Genomic DNA, 22,981 nt, shown 5'->3' with positions numbered 1-22,981 from the left:
ATCCTTGATGCATAAAATTCATGACGGATAATAATTTGGAATTGGAAAGCAAAGACGGAATATGTATGCATATTTCAGGGCAGTCACTACCACTGAGAGGGGAAAATCATCCTGACATCTCGTCAGTGTGTCATATAAACACATTATAAATTAAGTCTTTGATACCAAGGGCATGTTGGCTTATGTGTAATTTACAATGACAGAGCATAGCTCTTAACCAGGATTTCAAATAAAAGGTGGATGAAGGGAATGACTATCAGCACTGTGTGGGTGTCTTCATAAATTATCCTATGCACAATATTTCATGGGATCAAAAGTCATTTATCAAAACTATGCCATGAGGAATAAATGTTTGCAGGGTGTCACACAGAATATACTGGGAGCAAAAAGATAGAAAAGAACCCAAGACCTTAAAAATGTCTGCAATATCAGGCATCACACAAACAAAAGCAAGCACCTCATCAAACAAAATAAATTATTGATGCAATATTGTGAAATTGAACCAGAATTGGATGAATGGCAGTTGTAATAATCATGAACAAAACCTTAACAAAAACAAAAGCCAATGCATCCATGGAACAACCAAACCCTCAAAACAAAAACAAACAAAAACAAACAAAAAGCAAAACATTAAAATGGTTGGATCTGGTTTGACCCTGAGGGGATATATGGATATATCCATGTATATAATATATTGTTAGCCCATGCACAAACTATTCAGCCTTGATTAGTTCATTTGTGCTGGTGATAGCCGGTCAAATATCAACATGTAGATACAATGCAATGTATTAGAGATCTTCAGTGTAATCTCTAACACAAAACACAACAGTGGCAAGCCTTTGTTGTGAGGTCCTTTCTGCCTCTCCTATGTGGGGTAATTTAAAAAATGTAAAGAATGTGTATCTACATATGTCGTTTATAACAATAATTGGGGTCATTAAAGTAGAGCATTTATTGGCTAAAAGCAACATCGGCTTGGCAGGCTTTTTATGGACTACTGCTCCCTTGGTGTTTAAGTATATTGGTCTCAAGGCTCTGCGTCACCTTGATCCCTGTGACCCCCTCCCTCCGCCCAAAGAAGTACTCAGTCTTCCCCACAGCGGTCTGCTCTGGCTGTCAGCACTAAGCAAGGCCACCTCTCCTTACCTCTGATTTACATTTATTTCCCTGGCCAGCTTTTATTTATTGGGGCACTTCGCATTTGGCATATATCTCTTACAGAATCATAAGCCCTTTGCTGTACCTTGGCATTCAAATGAGCCTCTCTCTCACAAAGACTCACTGGCAGCGCTAAGATAGCACTTAATATTTTGAAGACAGAATCCACAAAAGTGCAACTATTTATCAAGTTGTTAAAGCATGTCAAGAGCACTTTGTTTTTTCTGCTATTACCTTCACATTTTTTGACAGTCCAAAGTGTCACTGTGGCTTCAATAATATTTTTTTTTGCTTAGCCCTCTTAAAACATGTCAGTCAAATACATTAGCAGAGAGCATCATTCGCCCTTGACCTCAAATACATCAGTACAGAATTCAATCGATGCCACCCGTCCCAGGGTCTTCTGAATCAGGCTACATTGCCACCAACCACTCACATTGAGGTTTAAAATAGCTATCCATCCTAATTACACTGCTTCCTGTTCTCAAGTTTTTGAATATTAATTTAGCCTGCAGATGTATTTTTGTAAATGATTATGCAACTGGGATTGCTAATGAAGGAGGGTGAATATTTGAATTAGTAACAATCAGTATAGTGAAAGGTTTCCTCTAATAATTGGGACAAATGATGTTTTATTCTTTCACTTTTTAAGTGCAAATTACATTCATGTAGACATGATCATGGTCTGTGTGGGAAAATCCCATGGGTCCATGCTGCCACCCTCCCCCATTCACATCACCTACCATGGGACAGCAAGGGGAGTGTGAGTGGGGACTAGTGTGGGTGGGTTTAAGAAGGAAGTCATGAATTACCTGTCGGGTGGAGATTTGCCCCGTAGTCTTGAATCCCCCCTGACAGCTGCACTCTGAGACACTGTACGGGTCGGAGCTAGTCGATGAGCACTTGGAGAGTGAGTCACAGCCCACCACGAACGTGTTGTCCAAGGGGAGCTCCTGGATCACATGGTGCTTCTTTGGGGCCACTGGAGTCTCAGGTTTGATTTGAAATGTAGGCTGAGGGGACGCAGACTTGTAATGTTTGGCTAAATCTGGGCTGTCGGGTTTGAAGGTGGTAGGCGTAGTGGCCCAGTTGTACTTCCCCATGGTTTGCTCCTCAAGCTCCACAGGGAGATCAAGTGTACCATTAACATGCTCATGGGTGGAGTCGTCAGGCTTGGATTCATCTATGGTCACAAAGTTCAGGAGGAGGCTCTTTGGGGATCGCTTCTTTCTTTTCTTCTTCTTCTTGATCTGACGGTTGTCTTGGTTGGGTGACACCCACTCGCCACTCTGCTTGCCCTTTTGTACCACTTTATGTCTGGGTGTCTGTCGGCAGCGCACCAAGGCAGTCACAAATATCACCAAGATGACAGTCATGGTCCCTGCTATGATTGCTATGACAACAATAACATATCCGTTGGCTTGAGGTGTTACCTCACTGTCACCTATGTTACGATCCAAAGGTGTCTCCATACTTTTCCTCAGCTGTTCTTGGATAAATGTAGCATTTGACACAGTGTCATTGACAAACAAGTGAATAAGCGCAATAGCATGTAATGACTCAGGCTGACCTAGATCTTTGACCTTGACTACCAGCCTATGAAGTCCCTGATCAGCTGCCAATATTTTCTCTTGCAGTGTTATGTTACCCGTTGCTTTGTCGATGGCGAAAAGACCTCGAGGGGAGACCCTAGATGTGATGATGATGCTGCTGATGATGCTGTACTGTAGCTCAGCATTCATACCTGTGTCATTGTCAATGGCAAACACTCTGGTGACCACAGCGCCAGGGGTTATGGTGGTTCGCACTAGGTCATACGAGTAATTGGAGGATGGGATGACGAACACAGGGCGATTGTCGTTGACATCGACTACATTGATAGTGACCTTGGCGTAGGAGGAACTTGGAGGTTGCCCTCCGTCAACTGCCTTAACCATAAAAGTGTAGGAGCTTTGCTGCTCTCTATCAAAAGTTATATTGGGTTTGATAACACCGGTTTGGGGGTCGATGATGAAATTATCTTTTCCGTTCAAAACAGACAGGGTTATAACAGAATTATCTCCCGCATCTGCATCCGTCACTGTGATTAAGCCCACAGTTCCATAGAGAGGCAGGTTCTCAGGCACATAGAAGTTGTACTCGGGGTGTGTAAAAGCTGGGCTGTTGTCATTAAGGTCCTGGACGATTAGCCTGACGGTGACATTGCTCTGCAGGGACGCAGAGCCATTGTCCCTCGCTATGACAGTGAATGAGTACCTCTCCTGCTTCTCTCTGTCCAGTCGTTTGCCAACAGAGAGAATTCCTGACCGTCTGTCTATGTTAAACCCGTCAGGCGCATCAGGGCCAAGAGTATAAATAATCTCAGCATTATGTCCGCTGTCTGCGTCAGTGGCGCTGATTTTTATTAACTGTGTAGAGGGGTCATTGTTCTCCGGTATGGAAAGTTGGATTTCCGGCTGGGGAAAGATGGGTGCGTTGTCATTCTCATCCTTGATTTTAATTAAAACCATAGCTGAAGTGTTCAAAGGAGGCGTCCCCCTATCCGAGGCCACTATCTTAATTGCATATTCTCGAGTCGTCTCATAATCTAGGGGGGCGGCTGTCTCTAGTAAGAATTGATCATTAAAGACAGGCTTCAACCGAAAAGGAACATCATGGTCAGTGTAGCAAGCTACTTTGCCATAAAGATCTGCATCCTTGTCAGTAACAGTGATGAGGGCTATTTTTGTATTGAGAGGTGCATTTTCAGATAGCAGAACAGTCCCATTAACCAGGTTGATAATGTAGCGAGTGTCTATGGAGGGAACATTGTCATTAACATCTGTTACATTAACAATCACTGTGGCTCTGGAGGGAGTAGAGCTGCCATCACTGGCAAGCACGATGAGTTTGTGAACAGGAGTCACCTCCCTGTCCAGTGGCTGCCTCACAGTGATCAGTCCTGTTGAGCTGTCAATGGAAAAGTGACGTTTGGTTGAAGCAGAGATCTGGTTGCTGAAGGCGAAGTGGATCTGCGCGTTGGAACCAAGGTCTGCATCTGAGGCATGCAGCTGAGCAACCGATGTTCCCGTTGGGGCATTCTCTGGCACCGAAACCTCCAGCTCACTGTCTTTGAAGACGGGACGATTATCATTAACATCGGAGATGGTGACTTGTAGGATGGCAGTGCTGGACTTGGGAGGGTTGCCACCATCCTCTACCTTTATCTTCATAACGAAGGTGTCCTTCTGCTCACGATCTAGGTTCTGTTGAACAATTAGCTGCGGCCACTTGTCGCCTTCAGGAGTCTCTATGATGTCTAAGCCAAACTCGCTGACACTCTGCAATGAGAAGACAACATTTTGAGTTATTTTTATTGTTTTGAGCACACATTTTGTACTGTCAAATGATACCATTAGTACGAATATCACATTTTCACATTAAGATAAAAAGAGGTACGAATCGCTTTAGTGATGTTTAATACATTCTGAGGTACTCTTCCTCCTGTTTTTGTTCTTGGATCGTAAATTTGTCAATTGTCTTAGAAAGCCAAAGAGCTTGTCAAGGTATTTTCTTAGTTTTTCTCAGGTTCATTTGTAACCATTCTACGGACCAGGCTTTTAGGCAGAGATGAATGTTAAGAGGAAAGTAAACAGACCAGGACATTTAAACAAGGCAGGTGGTTCTTGGCTCTGCTCGTCTCCCTTTTTTTCTCCGTCAATCAAAAGCATTTTCAAACCTGCTAAACATTAGCTTTTTTCCCCTCTTTATCTTATATTTTACAATAGTTGCCCTAGAAAAAATGTGACCATTGATCATTGTAGTAAATCAAGTCACTCCATCGATTCAAGCAACTACTTCTTGAAAGGATTCCTTTACCTCATAGGCCTTCTCATCCAATTTCTGTCTGCCTTCACTAAAATTACATTTCACCCCACCTTCCTTTTGTGTGTCAAGTTAGAATAGAGAAGGCAGCCTTGCAACGTTTAACTGTATAATGGAGGGATTGAAATGCAGACACAACTGTGAGCTCCCACATGTGAAAACCCAACATATTACAAAAGGCTTTTTAGCTGTGATGACGGCTGAATCAAGGTAAAGTAAAACTGGACCAATTAAAACAAATAAGTAATCCAAATGCAGACGGGAGGAAATTGTACTGGCTGTACAGAGTAATTGCCTTCCAAAAAAAAAGGGCTAGCACTAATATTTAGAATTTTAGATTGGGTATGGATCCATGACTGTTCACACATTAAGCTGGAAGAGAGGTAATGGAAGGACGAGAGAGGGAGAGAAGTGACAGAAAAGGAGAGAAAGAGAGAGCGGGGGGAGGAAATAAGAAGAAGATCAAGCCCATGAATGAGCTGCATGCACATAATGAAACAAAGAAGCCCTTTGAAGCTCTTTCAGTCAGAAGCAGTTTCATGGTAAAACAAGAAAAAGCATCCTCTTTAAAGAGATAAGCTTCATGCTGCACATAATGTTGGAAGAGATTACTCTGTCTAAGCACAGCTATCAAACGAGATTAAGATATATACATTCTCCTCGTTCAAGGAAAGAATATCGCAACCAAATTGTGAGCACAAGAATCCTCAGTAGGTTTTAAAATCTAGAACCGTCCTCGTGCCAGCATAGTGTTGTAGCTGACACAAGGAAACGTGCAGCTGCAGCATGTAAATTATTATGTACTCTGAAAAAGTGCTTGCTGAGCGAATGTTGTCAACATGTCTTTGATTGACAGAACTACTTAAACCAGCCAACGCTGCAGCAATGATCTTTCGGACCTTATTTTGTGATCATTCTGGCAAGCAAGAGTCAAAGGGATAAGCAGACAGGGTACATAAAATATGCGTGGAAACATATACAAACAGCCCTATGGATGAACTGTACTGAAGCGTTATGCTTGTCGCAGAACTATTTCTGTCATAACTGAAAGGTCCAAGACTACATACTGTGGGTTCTACTTCTAAACACTACTCCATCCGCACAGAGCTCCGCAATCCCCAGTTGTTTGAATAGTTCACAGATTCGGCACAGTAGCTGAGTATCTGCACACTGATATTTGGCAACGCCTGATTTAATAGTAGGATGTTGAGTTAGGATGTGTCAAAGGGAATGCTGCACAATGATTTATGAGCCAGCATTTCCTCTATGCTTTTGTCTTGGTTTCACACAATTTTATAACTGACAAGACGGCACACAGCGCATTTCAATAAGTTGAAGGGAGCTATCTCTCAGGCTGTGCCTCCTCCTGAATGCAAAATTGGTCTGGTGGATTCTGATAAGATCTAGGGCAGGCTAAGCAAAGGCCAAATACTTGCATGAATCACTCACTTGTAACCCAAAGGCTATCCAAGAAGGACGTAGCTCTTTAGATGACTAAGGGTGCACTCACTCTTTCACCACACATCTACTGTACAGGTACATGCCTACTTAAACTTTGATGACTTTCCTTAATTCAAAATTATAGGAATCTGAAGTGATCGGAAAGGGGTCAGGTCAATGTATATGTCGGATCTAATCTAATTTGAGTTGGCTAATTTAAATGAAAATGACTGAGGGATAATGACAGAAATAGAGGACACTGATGATGAGGGAAGAATGTCTCTGAACTCCTTTTGGCAGACAGGGCCTCGGATTATAGGTGGATGCATCTTTCAGTCAAGTTGATGACCTTATTAAAACTAAGAGGAGACTGAGATTGGGCTGTGAATATATCAGGAGGACTCTAGTCACGGTGCTGCCCATGGATAGGACTAACTGGGGAGGGCTATTCATCATCAGAAGCTATAGCACCTTTTTATACTGCTGAAAAAACTCACCCTCTCCCTGTCTCTCTCTCATTCCCTCTCTGCATCCCTCATCCAAATCTGCCCCTGGCCATGATCTCATGCATATAATTAAGACAAAAGAAGCTGGAAATTGTTTGTTTCTTTTTGTCAACCACTACAAGAGGATAATGTCTCAAAATGGAATGCTAATGAAAACTGGAAATGCTTGACAGTGAGCTTTCTGCCTAAAATATCTATTCACTGCCTATAGGCAGCATGCGATGCATTAATCAACCCTTTCTCGCTTCTTGGGAATAAGGTTTGAATAATTTTTGCATCTTCAAATACAAAGTTAGAATCCCAGGAATAAAATTATTCAAGATCAGACTTGGTGGACCAGCAAAAAGACCACTCAATCCAATCAAAGATCTGAGGTATATTTCAGAAGTGTTGCAAAGAAAAATCCAAGTAGCAAAAGGTTAAATCTAAGAGCTCTCTGCATTGCCCAAGTCAAAATACAGACACCCACTTCATCATCTACTTTATCACTTAGGCATACCCAAGCCAGAAGCAGAAATGGATCCACATGAAATGACTTGAACAAGACGTCCACCTTAAATGTGTCTGAAGATGCTGACATAGATACAACTTGGATAAAAGTAGTGTGTGATGTTGCAAACTCATGCACTACTGGAATAGGAAAAAGGACCAATGTTTGTGATCAGCAAAATCAGGAGCAAAACAAACAACAAAACCTCCATTAGGCGTGAGTATGTTTCCCTGTTGGCCTCTAAGTTATCCTGTGAATACGTAAAGTGATAGAGTCGGCTTTCATGGGACATCCTCCTCCATCCATGCATGTTATTGCTTTCCGTGACCTTGACCATTTCTTAGGACGCCTTCTCTACAGTTCAGGTGACGTAGCATACCACTAGACTGATGGCAGAGTTTCACTTTAAGTGTGATTACCAACCATTATGTTTGGTGTGGAGCACAGTGTTGAATGAAATGACCCATTGTCCTGCTTGGAAAAGGAAGAAATTGAACAAAAGAGGCTACCATGTTTCTTTCATTTGTTTTGTATGTTGACAATACAGGCTTGCTTCATGTGGAGTGGTGGACCATTGAGCCTGGCTGACTGTGCAACACAATGGTAGCAATTTCAGCAACGTGCCTTCTACAACACAAGGAAAATGGGTAAACTATCATTATATGGGAGCTTCTGAGACAAATCTCTGAGGACCATACAAAGATAGTCCAAGGGTGGCTTAGCGGCCAAGAGCTATTCTAGGAAATGCTTGCACATTTCTTCCCCTGTAAACCCTTGGCTTTCTACTGCACTTCTGAAAAAATGTTCTGGCTTCTTAAATGCCTCTTCCTGTGTTTTACTCATATGAATCCTGGAATACAAGGAAATTAATCTTGAGTACAATGAGAATATAATGAGAAGAACTAAGTCAGGGGCACAGTGCCTAGGATGCTCTAAGAAGAATTTCCGGCAAAAGATAATACAACCACAGTGTAGGCGAGGGTTTTAGTAAAGCTTTATAATGTAAAAAGGGCAAAGAAAATGATTGCAGATGATCATCATAATGAGCAGAACATTTGGTTGGTGATTTTCCAGGCATGAACAATTCAGGACATTGCGCTGGAGAGGCCTTGGCAGTGGGACTCTTTAAAAATGCAAATTGGTATTCAAAGCAGACACGGACAGCAATGATTCTGTTCATACCGACCCAGTGTTAACTTCATCTAAGACTCGAAGATGGACTTTTAGTCTCACACCATGCTCTCAAAATCTAGTAATCTTTCTTTATTTATAATGCTTAGGGTTTCCTCCAGAGTGCTTGCATCTCCCTCTTTAATTACGCTTCATTTGTAAGGGCTCATGTCATCTACAATATTCATCTAACCTCAAAGCATAGAGTATTGTATAGACTGTAAATGAAGAATGCATGATAAAATCCTACATTTTCTGGGTTTATTTGCTGACTCCATTAGTAGGAAAGAAAGAATATTGCACTGCAGTTTAATAAAGCATCAATTAGATGATGAAAAAAAGCTTACCAAGTTCTGCATGAGACACCTATTAATATAACACCATACTCGCCTTCTCACTTGCTTTAATCTACAGTGTTCAGCCCATGTAAACTGTTGCTGGAAATTGGACATGCAGTATATGCTGTGTTTGCACTTTCACTGCTTTTCTCGATATTACTTTACATGGTGAAAACTACTTCACCTTATTTATAGCCTCTTCTCATAATGAAATAAAGAACATGTAAATATTAATTGCTGACATAAAACATTGCAGGATTCATGACATCTTCCATATTATGAAAAAGTAGGTCATATATGTATTATTTTTTTTACCAGTGCCTTTAATATAGTGCAGTTCAGAAACGGGGAGACAGGGGGAAGACGCGCAGCAAAGGGACTCAGGTTTCGAACCTGGGTCCACCGCATGGGGATCAAACCCCAGTATTTGGCCACCTGCTCTACCCACTGAGCTATACGACGACCAAGTAGGTTATATTTTGAACGCATGAAAATGTATTTCCTTTATTGATGTGCTCTACAGCAATATAGGAGGTTTACAGGAAAAGCTACGGTGTAATGCAGACTGAATCTTTAGTTCATGAAAGCCATGCTAAGAAAAATCTGAAGAAAAATGATATTGTAAACACTCAATGATTTGAGCCAATCAGTCCAGGGGCAGACAGGTGGTGAGCTGCAGGCATAGCAGTGTGTACGAGATGCATCAATAACTGTGTGCTGACTAATATTCAGCTTGCATTCAAGACATATTTATGGTTATTTAAAAAGACAATTCATTTTATACTCTCTTTCCCATTTGCTCATTGTTATTGTTTATTCAAAATAAATTGCTACAGGGTTTTTGCTTTATCAAATGTAATCGTTTTAATAAAAGCATTTTATTCTATTAAGTCCGTAAAGCAAACCAGTAACTTGAAAATTGAACCAGTACGATGAGGCTTCAGGTTTTTATATTTCATTATCAATAACTCATTCACTTTGGAACTAAATGCATTTGTACAAGATGCCTTTTGATTTAAGTATGAGATTCCGTAGATATAATAATAGCCTTTATCAACTTCAGTTAAAAATTCAGCTTCAGGTACTTCAGCTGACATTTCAGCCAATGTTTAAAGGAACAGGGATGTTTGACTGACATGTGCTCAGAGATTGTTGCAGTCCGAATGTTAAACAAACAGAAGTGATTTTTCCCCTTCAGAGATATATAAATGTTTTCTTTTATAGATGATCATCACTTATTGAATCAAAATTAAGGTTTCTAAGGACACCTTGAAACTTTTGTTTATGCGTGTGTGAGATGTGGGCCTCACCTTGACAAGTTCATAATGTTGAATCCCATTGATCCCTACATCAGGGTCAAATGCTGAGGGCACCGGGTATCGGGTGTTGATTGCTGTGTTCTCTGGATGGAGATGTTTATAACAGTGGACTGGAAAAGTGGTGCGTTGTCATTTACATCCTCAATCAGGAAGCGGATCTTGACCAATCGGAAGATCTCATCAGGCAGAACGGCCACCTCGATCTCATAGTAGCAGCGTTTCTCAGCGAAGACTCCTGAGCACAGCTTCTCCCGGTCAATTCTGGTACTGGTGGTAAAGATCTCCCCTGTGTTGGCTTCCACCCTCACCAAAGGCACGTCACCTGTCTTGTACACTGGCTTGAACTGCAGCGGTGAGGATAGCCTGATGTTTGGGTCCAGGTTGAGGTCCAAGTCCTTGCGCAGGTTCCCGATACGAACATTCTCTGGCTGCTCCTCCTTTAGAGTGTAGTCCCGCTCCTGGGCCCGGCATAGCAAGACCACACAGGTGAGCAAGACCAGCACATGAACCTGACTTGGTAAGTCCATACTCAAGTGTGGATGGGAGCTTCACTTCAACAGCAGCAATTCTGCCATGAGAGAGGTGAGACAAAGAGAAAAAAAGAGAAAGATAGAACATTCAATGTCAGTGGACAAAATTACATGGCATTCAAGTTCTCTTGCAATTAGTACTATTTTCCCTCACAGAGAGTTTTCAACTTGACCTATTCATTCTAACTATTTGTGAGCCCACATCCTTTGCATGTCTGAGAGCAAATTAACAGAGGTTTTACACAATTAACCTTTGAGAACATCCTTTGAGCAAGTGGACACGTAAAGGTTAGTAGTTCACATATTCATCAATCCATTTCATTGCGGTAATGAACCTTTTCATATTTTTATTGAAAACTATGAAAGCAGTCAAGTTCAGTGTTGCGACAAAATAGTTGCTCTAAAAGCTTCACAAACTGCTGTGCGTAAAAAAATGTGATGAAGTGGAAAAAATCATATCTGATTCAATGTAAGTCAATATGGTGTCTTCATAAACTGCACCCCACATCCAGAATTCAGCTGATAGGCAGCAGAACTGAGCCTTAGCACACACACACAAACACACACACACACCCCCCGCCCCCCCCAGCAGCTATTAATGAAAAACCTAATTTGCTCTGAATGCAAACAATTGAGCTCTCAAATACTTCATGAACGCCCATGTGTGTAAACATACACAGTATGATAAGAGCACTGCTTAGAGAAACTGCTGTGGAAGGAGACGACAATGTGAAATAATTTATTTTGGGAGCAGCCATCAGTCAAATTAGTGAAATTTAAACAGAACTTCATTACATCCTGACAAATGAATTTTGCTCCAACATCAAATTCAAACAACATTCAGTTTACTTGTTGTGCTGAACGATGCTATTATAAAAGCCTCAAGTGAAATACATTGCTTTGGGTTTACCATCACTGAAAATCGTTTATTAATAAATCCTTTTGTGTTGGTTGCCACTTTATTTGATGCAGTTGTTCAACAAAATATTTAACAGTTTTATTTGTGCAAATGTTTGCCAAAGGGCAAGGACCCCATTTGCCAAAACCCAAGTAGGTCATTGGAAGATGATGAAGGAGTCATGCTCCGCAAATCCTTCCCTGCCAGGATATGCTAGCATGAAATATTGACTGCTTTCCACCAGTTAATTAGTAGCATATTTAGTAACTTATTAGGGAGGCTCGTTCATTTGGTTGAGTAACTCACATGTGTACTTATTTATTAATTTAATCCAGTTTTGGTTATCTTTAATAAATGACATTCTATCTTTCCCATCAATCCACCACAGTGATCTATTTAAATACATGCTTTTAATAGCTTTTGCAATCACAGCAGTGATAATGAAGAACATTATCAGAGTTTATCGATATTCAGTAGATTTTCTCAGTGGAACAACAGAATTACACTAGTGGCGTTATGTTTTTTCTAATGTGCAATGACAAATCAGGGTAAAGCCACAAATGCACGGATGTATCGTTTCATAATAGTCCTGGCTCCCCATGTGTATTATAGCACAACTTATTTAACAACTAATATAATTTCATTACTCATATCCCACTGTGTATTACGGTTCGCCAACCCCCCTGAGTGTTTATCAACCATATGATTTTCTTAAAGATAATGGTCTATATTCATAAGGCAGCTTCCTCAAAATCACATGTCCACTCCCTTCAAAGTATAGCCAAAGTATATGACAGGCATCACAGAAGCGATATAAAGCTGCTGAAAATGCATATATACCCACAGCAACAGGGGACCAGAAATAGCTCTATGGGAAGAGTAATATTCCCTACTTTATGACATTTCCATCCATTAACATGAGTCAAACAATATCCTGAAGAAAAGGTATGACTACCTAAACTGCTCTGCAGGGGTTCTCTAAATTGGCAAGGCAACAGCGTTCATTGCCATTGAAGCTCTCGGCTTACAGACAAAGGGGAATTGATTAAAAATAAGAATTTAATTAAGCCGGTTTTGAATCAGCAACAATTGCAAGGCATTCATGCAGCCTGTAAGACAGATTTCTTTTCACACATTTCATAAAGCAGTCACATGAGACTCATTAAAGAACAGTTGGACAGGAAAAATCATGGCTGACATTGATCAGTGTGAGGGTTATTCATTCTACACATATTGCACAGGCCGGGTTGCACTGTCATGTCAAAATATTGATGAGATATATCCCATTAGTGACTGTGACAGACTTTACTTTGAAGTGTGCATCTTTCTGAGAGTGAGCAGCAATTGCTATACTGGGATGAACGCTAGGCAGTCCAAGGCTGAGCTCACACGACGCATAATGAAGTTTAAATTACATCCTTAAATGGGATGTGATCCGCCAAAGAGAAAAAAACAGAAAAAGATCAAAGCATGATCTAGATTTTCCCTTCCTTGTAAGTGACAATAATGTTCCGTTGGATGAAGTAGTATAGTGTTTTTGGCTCAGAGTACAAAAATGACTCTGTGGCAACCATTATTATTCAAGCAGGAGATATGCATATACTTTATTATATATTAGAAGTATAACCAGCAGATGGATACATGAATCTAAAATGATAAAATCATGATTTTGGTTGATGAATGGGCAAGAGTTATTCACTATGGCGTGGCCAAAGTTGTTCACTTCTCATATTCGATTATCTGGCTTTTCTATCTTGCTCTTTTCCCATAACCATGCTTTTCCAACATTTGCATGGCGTTTCACTTGTCATAACTCTTTATAAGCCTGTCCATGAGGGAAAGGCAAGGTGAGAGAAGGAATTTTGCTGGAGGGGGGAAAAAGTAAGAGGGGGGGAGAAAGTAATCCTGGGTGTCAGTCAGAGTGTCTCGTTTGCTTACATTTCACTAGTCTCCTGAAATGCTATTTTGAGCCCCAGACAGCAGGTTGAATCCAGTAGGCAAACTCAAGCCTCCCTCTAGGGAGACACAGAGTGAAGAGGAGCAGGACGGCCCAGGATCACTTTACACAACAGTGTGATGGACAGGCCGTCCTGGTGTGTGCATCTGCTGAAGGCAGCAGTGAGGGGAGACATAGAGGTACTGTCACCCACTACCTGAACCCTACCCTCGACTGGAAACTTTCAATATAGTTAATCTGAGGCTGGGAACCAAGACATTTGGAGTGCTTAAACTGTCAAAGGCAGGTTTTCTCCACCGTTGTATCTATCAATATTGTCTTTGGATCCAAAGACATTTTCAAAAGAGGGCATTGGAAGAAGTAATACTTTTGATTGTCTTGGGCTTTTTCTCTTTTAACAGCTTTAAGGATCGCTGACAGCCTGACAGACCAGGTTTCTGTCAAGATCAGTCAGTGCTTTTTTCAATCCACACAGCCAGAACTATTCTCTTTTCAGGGTGGAGAAATAGAAGTTGTTTTCTCTAGGGAAACTTCAGAAAGGACTATATTCCCTAAGTCGTGCTGCAAAGTGAAATAGAGTAACGATAAAAAATGAAACATAAATGGCCACATTGACAAGGTTAATTGTAGATGTTATACTAACAAAACACAAATCAAAGTTCTAAAACAATTTGTAGCACAATGTTTGCTTTAAATCTGGCAAAGGTGTTAAGATGCATAACTTTGCATAAGCATCTTTTTCATATTTCTAATCAATGTAGTAGTTGTTGGATAAACTTAGATTGTAAAAGAGCTGTTTTACTTGGGAAATTAAATGCTGGCTTCATAATATCTTCTTACATTTGCAAAATGACGATATTTTGATTTATGGACCTCAAGAGGGCAGTCCATGTATGCAAATACAATCCTAACGCTAAATACAGTATATAATATATGTTAAAGCTAATTTTGGCTTTAAATCCCATTATTTTTGTATCAATTTAGATATTTTGTAATAACACTCAAAGTTATAGATAAGAAAGAAAAATGCATTTACTATAACAAAATTTTAAAAAATGAAAATGTAGTCTAATCATGTACAGTAGATTATGAAAAGCTGTTTTAATATCACTTTAATTTTCGGTGATGTTGGAAAAACCCATTAGACATTTTTCAATATGGGAATATTTCAGGTAAGAGTTACGCTGCACCCATCATCATGGACACTGATATAGGCTAATTAAATGTGGAGTGTTATTCAATATACTATCCATTATGGGAATTGAAAAGGACAATTCAACTACTCCATGGCAAATATCAAGCTTCAGGAGAATATCTTAATTACAGATAGCATTACATGAGAGACACACAGCTCAACTGAATGAGTTCTTAAAGGTTTTTAAATATTAACAATCAAACATACACTCTAAAATGAAAATGAAAGTAGAACCATAATATTATTGTTAATACCAAATATTTGACGCCTCCGTAGGGTATATGAGACTACAACTTAGTTACTCTATGCACACTTAAGAACACATGGAGATTCTTATCAAGTTAATGACACCAAAGTGTATCCCTTTCTAGTCTATTTTATGTTAAATTTATCGGAGGCATGAAATATAATTGGAAATAGGCCTACAGTACCCAATGTCAGCATACTTAACGCTATGGTGGATGGCTCTCTACCTACTTGTGCATTTGAAATGCATATGTGGACAAGCAGACACTTGATTGGAAATTTAATTTGAATTTAACAAAAACTTAGCTTGCTTTAATTTACTCACTGACTCTACTTTTAATATAATGCTTCAGCCCAGAGCCAAAATATTCTGCTCACCTTGGGAAGGCTCGCATTACTGTTTGATTTAATTCTCCAGCAAATATTGAGTTCAACAGGCCTTGTGGGACTCTTTAAAAAAAACAGGCCCAATAATAATCTATTGCATATTGAGCAGGTAACATATTAGGAAGTCAAACAACCAACTGTGGCGGTTAATCTTCAGGCCAGCGGGGATTTATATCGTGATTATTTGAACTATTCCTGGTAGAAAACAATATGTTAATACAGTTACTTATGTGTTCCTAGAGTCTGAGCGGACCGTTAGTCCCTGAGGTTATGGTTGGTGACAGCTGAACCGCTTGACCAGGAACGCGCTGTTACCACGCACCCACGCACGGAGCTCAGCGGCCAAACTGCTGAGAAACCTGCACTGACAAGTCCCTGCAGTTGGATGCTCTCGTGAAGTAGGCCTATCTATTTAGCGATCAGTCTTGAGCAAATAATGCCCGAAGTCGTGCCCTGCCGCGCGGTCCACATTCATAATGCGACAACTCATTTTAGATTCTCTACATTTCACCGTGGCCGTGAATAATTTCTATTTACATCAGGTGCGCGGGGACGCCTGTTATATCTGTGGAGCAGCTCTAGGAAAACCAGGGAACAGTAACATGACCCACTATCGCACGTACTGATTTATCAAAGCGTCACTAAATGTCACCAAGCTTATGTTGTTTGCAGTGATTATAAATAAACTCGCCCGTATTGCGACATCAATTAGATTGTATATACGGACCGCATAAATGAGGCTGTTGGGCGCTCTCCAGCGTCTCTGAATGCGCTCAGGAAACATACTGGTCATGTGTATACAGGTTTAGAGACCATTAAAGTAAAACACGTTTTTATCCCAACAGTAAATTGATTATTTAGAGCAAAGCTTACCTTTTACGTTTAAACAGGGTGAAAAATCAACCGTCAATACCGTCGCGTGGAGACATCACTGATTTACGAAAAAATAAGTGCCATGAATTTAACTGAAGTGGGGGAAAGGATCCTCATCGGAAGCGGCAGCAAAAAGCAATGCAAGTAGAAAATAAAGATATCCACTACAAAAACTTATCCATGCGCTAAAAAAACATGGTCCTCATGTGCAAGAGAAAAAAACGGTGCACAGCGATCAACTTTGTTTGAAAAGGACGCTGTAATTCCTCTTCGGATGTCTTGGGCTCGCAGTCCCCCGGCCGGTGATACGCATTGATCCAAGCTTGTTTTACATTAACTTTGTATCCCTAGCTTACTGCCTTGAATTTCCTACTTGTTTTACCAGCTTCAAATCGCTGGCACTCAACTTACGCGTGTGCTCTAAAGGCTTCTTGACTCGTGCGTAAAACTTCAATCCAAGAGCGCAAAAAAAAAAGACTTTTGATGAAAAACTGAAAGCTTAAACCTAATTTATTTTATAATCACTTGTTTTGACTGATTCGAGGTTGTGCACGCTGCCCAAAAACTCTTGAAGGAGGGATGCAGAGAGCGCATCGCCCCCCAATGGAGTTGGATCAAAGTGTGCCTCAGTGCAGCATCACTTACAGGAGCCGGGATAGGCGGTTCACCGTATCTGTCTGCTAAGCTGTAGATGTCTCAGTAGTATTGTATGAACTCAGTTCCTCAATGCTGCCCACCTCTCTCCCTCTCGCTCGCCCTCCGAATGACATCATGGCGGAAGGAGGAGCCAACCGCAGATTTAAGAGCCCTGGTCCTCTTAAAGCCGCACTGCGTTGGAGAGATGTTTGCGCTGAGATGTAGGTGGATGGCGGGGTATGTGTGGACCACAGATGCCTCTGCTGTTTGCAGTAGCAACAGTGCTCCAGAAATCCGCCTGAAAGCAAGAGGGGGGCACTGTTCACTTTTCTACCGAGTTTTGTTTCTGCTTCTCGTTTCCAATTAGATATACTGTATCCTCGGCACCCCTGAATACTGATGAGGTTACAATTCTTTTCAGACATTCCCGAGTGTCAACAGGCCATGGCAGAGCTCTTATCTGGGATAAGAAGGGAAATTAGTCTGAAATGGGTTTATTCTCAGTTACCATAGTTTCCACATAGAAAATGGTGTCAAATGATTTGTGTGATGTCTGAGCCTATCACAGTTCAGCTTTGTACCATGAACAATAGAACAGTTCAAATTCAAGAAGTGATACAATAGCTACCATCAATTACCTGGACAAATAAAAGAGATATGATTGAATAAAAAAAATTGACAAGGTAACTGGAATTCCTCATGACAACGATACTAAATTATGACCCAGTTGTTCAGTATCAGTAGAGTGCTAAATGCTGTTAAGAGCATGTAATTTTGCTCGTAAAACATATTGAGGTGAAACATCAACAAATCTGCTTGCAGCTGAAAGGCACAATGTCATGCAGCCATCAATGAAACATATCGATTGGCTCAAAAATCACTGATCACAGTCCATCAAGCTGCCACTTTTCTGCTCTGGAAAATTGAATGGGTGTTCTGTCCTCAAATACCCTAAAGTAGATTCTAACAAGGTGCTTTTATGGGGGTTGTAAAGGGTTATGGTCACTCAAAGGTCAAATGGTCAACACTGTCGCTATGTTACAGCTGATTACCCTCATCCCTTTGCCATCACCTCATACAAGAAATGGCTGAAAGGTTGCATTATAACAAGTTTAGCCCCTGGCAAGGTTTAATAATCAGCATTCTTCACCTGTAAACCATGTCCCTCCACATGGTACAACATTCATCGCTGAAGACAAAGGGACAGGATTAAGGCAGGGTGGCTGTATTTAGTTTTGATCAATACACATGTTGTTCTTAAAAGTGACTTAAAACACAGCATGCATGATTTTGTTTTTCTTATTGTACTGCAAGTCTCTGGGGATGTATCTTAAGGAGTTTGAGCAGTCCGTCAGATTGCCATCATTCTTCATGCATGATGCATATAGTATGGATATTTAGAATATTTTAAAAAACATGTTTCAGAGTAAAAACTTTAAAGATTTGCAAGGAATTGAACTACAGTACATGTGTGAGAGCTTATAGAATGCATCAGTGGGCTGTTTAAAATCACCACAGTGAAATATAGCTATGTATGTGTGTAAAACCTGTCTGGCACTGGTGGAGATTACTGTTTTACCCTTGATTGATTATTCATAGCAAGAAATCTTTAGTTATAATGTTGCAGCAGCTTAACCAAAGCAGAAGATTAGCTTAAAGGAACACTCTCAGATTTTTTTTCCCGAAGAGATTGTTCTCCTAGTTCTCAGTATCAATGTGATTCTTTTATGCAGCTCATTGTTACATGTTCTGAAAAAGAGAAAACACAGTTCAACATTGAGTTTAAAAACATTAGTTAGTTATTCAGGGAACACATTTTCTTCTTTTTACCTTACAGGGTTATTGAACATGAGAAGCTCATTTAGGACAAGTATAAATCTTTTCAGCGCGTGTTCTGCCCGCACAGTCAAAAAACATCAACTTCTCTCGCATAACAAATCACTACGGCTTGATTGAGGACATGTAGAAAAGCATGTTTGCTTTAGCTGTTCTGATCAAAATTACCGTTTTCCTCTGCACTGCCATTAATCATGCTTTCTATTTGGCTTTCCACTGAATCCATGACTTGTTATGCACACATGTAAAATAAAGAGTTGAGGAAAGAGCATACTCAATAGTATACGTTGTTGGTCAGACACAGCAGGGCAAGGGGATGGGCGAAGGAAAGGGTTGCAGAGCTTAATTGCAAGGTTGCCGTGTATTTAAAGTCATTATCCTTTGCCGTTGCCATCGTCTTCATCACTCTGTCCAATGTAAGCCATAATTGTATTTTTGAGATTTGGGCCTACATTGTTGATGTACTAAACACAACTTAGAAAGAGAGAAGTGCAAACATATTCAAGAAATATTCTGTAGAAATACATTCATAAAGGCTTGGTTTGTATCCATGGCAACTTTTAAGAGCCACTGAGAATTACCAGAATGAGTTAAATAAAACTATTGTCTCATTTCTTCCTGTCTGTGTCTTTCTCTCCCACACCCTTAACTATCTCTGGAGAAAGAAAAAGATTTGAGAAAGATGGAGTGGGCAGAGCGAGGACAATTCAATATTTGCTTTTGCCTTATTGGCAACAGAGGTAGAATTTCAGTGAAATGATATATACGCAAGATAGACAAAAAGATACCTTGAGTGAAATAATATTTGAACTTTTCCATACTGTATGAATATGCAGAATGCATGACAATGGTTCCATTCAGAGGAGTAGATAGTGCAAAAGAAGAACCTTGAGCCAAGACAATCCATATTGTCTGAGGCCAAATAACTAATAGACAAAGTGACAAACCTTAGGCATCTCAGGGTCAGACATATCAGACTTGGGCTTGGAGTTTCAGCAAGTATTTAAAACAGGTGTCCAAATAATAATATTTACAGTAGTGTTGTATCAATAATAGTCATCGACACCTCATTTGACTGTGCCTAAATTGTGTTTACTGCAAAAGAACTAAAACAAATAAAGTTATCAATAAGAGACCGACAGTTAATGATCGTGTCACATCAATGCTTTATAGAAATGTAAACTTAGGTCTTGGCTTGTCATGAGAATCCATACAATAAACATCTTAAATGATCATAGATCTAAGATAATTTTCATCATTTGAAGTTAGTTCACACCAAGAGAAGGCTGTTGTTGGAATTAAAATGTATATTATAAGCGAAGGACTTCACATGGTCTCTTTATCCTCATTATATTTTTGTGAAACATTGAACATTTCCTTGTCCTAATCAACCAATTCCTTTGCTTAATTCTTTTGCACTGTCAATAATATTCTGTCAGGGAAAGTTGAAGCTGGGCTAAAGCAGGAGGAGGCAGAATTCATCACAAGGCACAGAACTCTTGAGGCTAATGTAGGGTCTTACATTGACTGACGTGTATTTTCAACACACCAATTATACTACAGCCAGCACTGTGAACCACCAGGACATGTCAGTTGACATGTCCTCACCTAATGTTCCACTGGCGAGTGTGTGTGTGTGTGTGTGTGTGTGTGTGTGTGTGTGTGTGTGTGTGTGTGTGTGTGTGTGTGTGTGTGTGTGTGTGTGTGTGTGTGTGTGTGTGTGTGTGTGTGTGTGTCTCACAGGTTATAGTTAAACAACTGCTGATTTAAATGTGTGTTCATGCCTGAAAACTACTAATTGGGTATACATATTCCGCATATAATCTGTGAGATTTTGTCATGTCATGTTTTCCTTGATAGGTGCTAGACTGCTAATTACTTTTGGGAAACTAACAAGAGGTGCTCTTAACAGAAAATACTTGCATTTGTGTACTAGAAATAGCCTAAATACTAGTCGTCACAGTCTTGAAAGCATAATTTGGTCATGAAAGGATTAGGGTTATAGGTTTGAAAATAAAATATAAAAAATAATAAGGTGTTGTGCTAAAACATGCTCCATGTAGTGTTATAAATAGTGCACAGTAAATGTGATGAATAAAGACTAGTAATGCGTTGCTGTTGTGGACTGTTTCATGTACATCACACATCTGCTTTCTGAAACAGAAAAGCACAAGATCAATTTATAGAGCAAAAGAAGAATAAACGTTTCACCTGTTCACTTTTATCTGTCACGTTTTGCTCAAAATAAACACAAATATTACTAATACATGCAGAAGATCAATGGATATCAACTTGACAGCGTTTCCTTTTTAAGAATGATACATAAAACATAATTTGGATTCCTTGAAAAGCTCCTTCTCAAGAAGTAACTGTTAAAACAGTCTTTGAGTCTTGTTTGATGAAGGCTATTGTACATGCTGTGGTGATGTTTCCTTCCATCTGTCTACTGTGAAACAGAGCCAGGGGCAACACTGTCAGGAGAGGATGGTTTTCTTGGCTGTCTTCTGTACATTCAGCGGAATAAAGTCCCACCCTGTATACGTTCGCATTTTTGCATTAATTCATTCATGCAAAGTAGTTGCATAACTCCTTCAGAAAAGTTACTTGGACGGTTGAAATTCATTTCTTGCTATTCCTATACTATGGTTAATATTTGTATTAATTATAAATCCTAACTATTTGTATCAAAATGTTCAGACTAGGTTACTACAGCTTCTTTAAAAAGGCGAGGAAAAACACTCATGATGAAGTTTGATTTCTTTTGTGCTAAGAGAGAATTTATTTATCAAGATAGGCAACACTGGTTTAACACGGTGCCTCAGATCGGGATGGGTTAGGCAATGTGTTTTACTTTGCATCGTGAAGGTCACTGAATTGATTCAAATAAAATGTAATGTGGTGAAGATTTCAATCTTAATGACGAGCCTTTGAGGTCAGGAACAAGACTGGGCCTGGTGGCAACAAAAGTAAATAGAAAATAAATTGCATGGAGGGGACATAAGGGTGGTAGGAGGGGTTTGAAATCAATCACCTCCTTTGAATTGGCAGTTTTTATCCCTCAATGTTAAACATGTCATGTCACGTTTCCTTTTCACACAGAAAAGGAGAATCAGACCAATGTCACAGGAGAGCATGGTAAGATCAATAGTCACACATATTTCTCCTTCATTAACTATTCTTTTTAGGTATGACAGGAGAGAAAAGATTAGTGCTTCCATAAACACCAAGGAGTCATTATTTGGCAGTCTTCCTCCCCAGATGGCCAAATGCTTGATGTTCATGTCACGTTGTGTTGCATTTTCCCTGCCTTGAATGGGCTGTGTACACACCCATTGTTTGATGAGTAAAATTGAAGGCAAGCCTTGTAAACTGTGGATGCCCCTTTGCCAAAGACATGGTAGTGCAAAGACAACATGTGCAGACATCTCTTTCGCACTCTTGAGACTTTATGCCCCTTAGCTTGAGGCTTTAGAAAGAAAGCATAGATAGGACAATATGGTGGGGGGAGACGTGGCACCTTCTTTATGCTGTAAAGCTTCAATGTTGTTATAGTTGAAGAAAAATAACCTTTTACCACCAAAGTAAAAATATATATATTATTACATCATTTTACTGAGACAAATGCTTTAGGAACACCAGATATGAAACATGACCAATATCAATACAGTACAAAAACTACTGAATGTATTTATCAGCTCATCCAGCATTGATCAACCTAATTATCCATCTATATATCCATGTTGTTGTCCTAGGGAATGGTCACAATGGCAAGACGGTAAGTATTACAGACATTTGTTTTCCAATTGCTTATTAATTATCAAGGCGTTGTCATGCATTTGATTGGACGGTTTTAGATATGTGGAGTGCATATCCCTCTAACTTTTCCTGGGTTTATCTTAAACATGTCCATGCAAATTTTGGAGGACAAGCCAATGCCGTACCCTTGGGCCTGAATATGTATACTTTTGATTGATGTACTTTTTAATTATTGGTGTCCAGCATGGCAACTACATGACAGTGCCCCCAGTCCACTAAATGAAGTATATCAAGAACTTAATTGGTCTGCTCAGAGGCAAGACCTTACTGATCATCTTTCAGAGAAACGGAATACGACCGCTAGCCAAACTTTATTAACAAA

General features: G+C 40.0%; 1 protein-coding gene across 1 annotated transcript in view; it reads right to left on the bottom strand.

Annotated features, from left to right (window-relative positions):
• pcdh11 (protocadherin 11) overlaps positions 1-22,981 on the bottom strand; it is a 130,749-nt gene that overhangs the window by 101,793 nt on the left and 5,975 nt on the right. The window contains 3 exon segments of the mRNA XM_063877297.1: positions 1,971-4,478; positions 10,277-10,374; positions 10,377-10,853. Coding sequence (XP_063733367.1) covers positions 1,971-4,478; positions 10,277-10,374; positions 10,377-10,812 — 3,042 coding nt within the window. The 5' untranslated portion in view covers positions 10,813-10,853.

Source organism: Eleginops maclovinus, chromosome 23 (assembly GCF_036324505.1).
Source record: "Eleginops maclovinus isolate JMC-PN-2008 ecotype Puerto Natales chromosome 23, JC_Emac_rtc_rv5, whole genome shotgun sequence".
Classification (NCBI taxonomy): domain Eukaryota; kingdom Metazoa; phylum Chordata; class Actinopteri; order Perciformes; family Eleginopidae; genus Eleginops; species Eleginops maclovinus.
The sequence above is the reverse complement of the archived record's forward strand: the minus strand, read 5'-3'. Positions and strand labels throughout refer to the sequence as shown.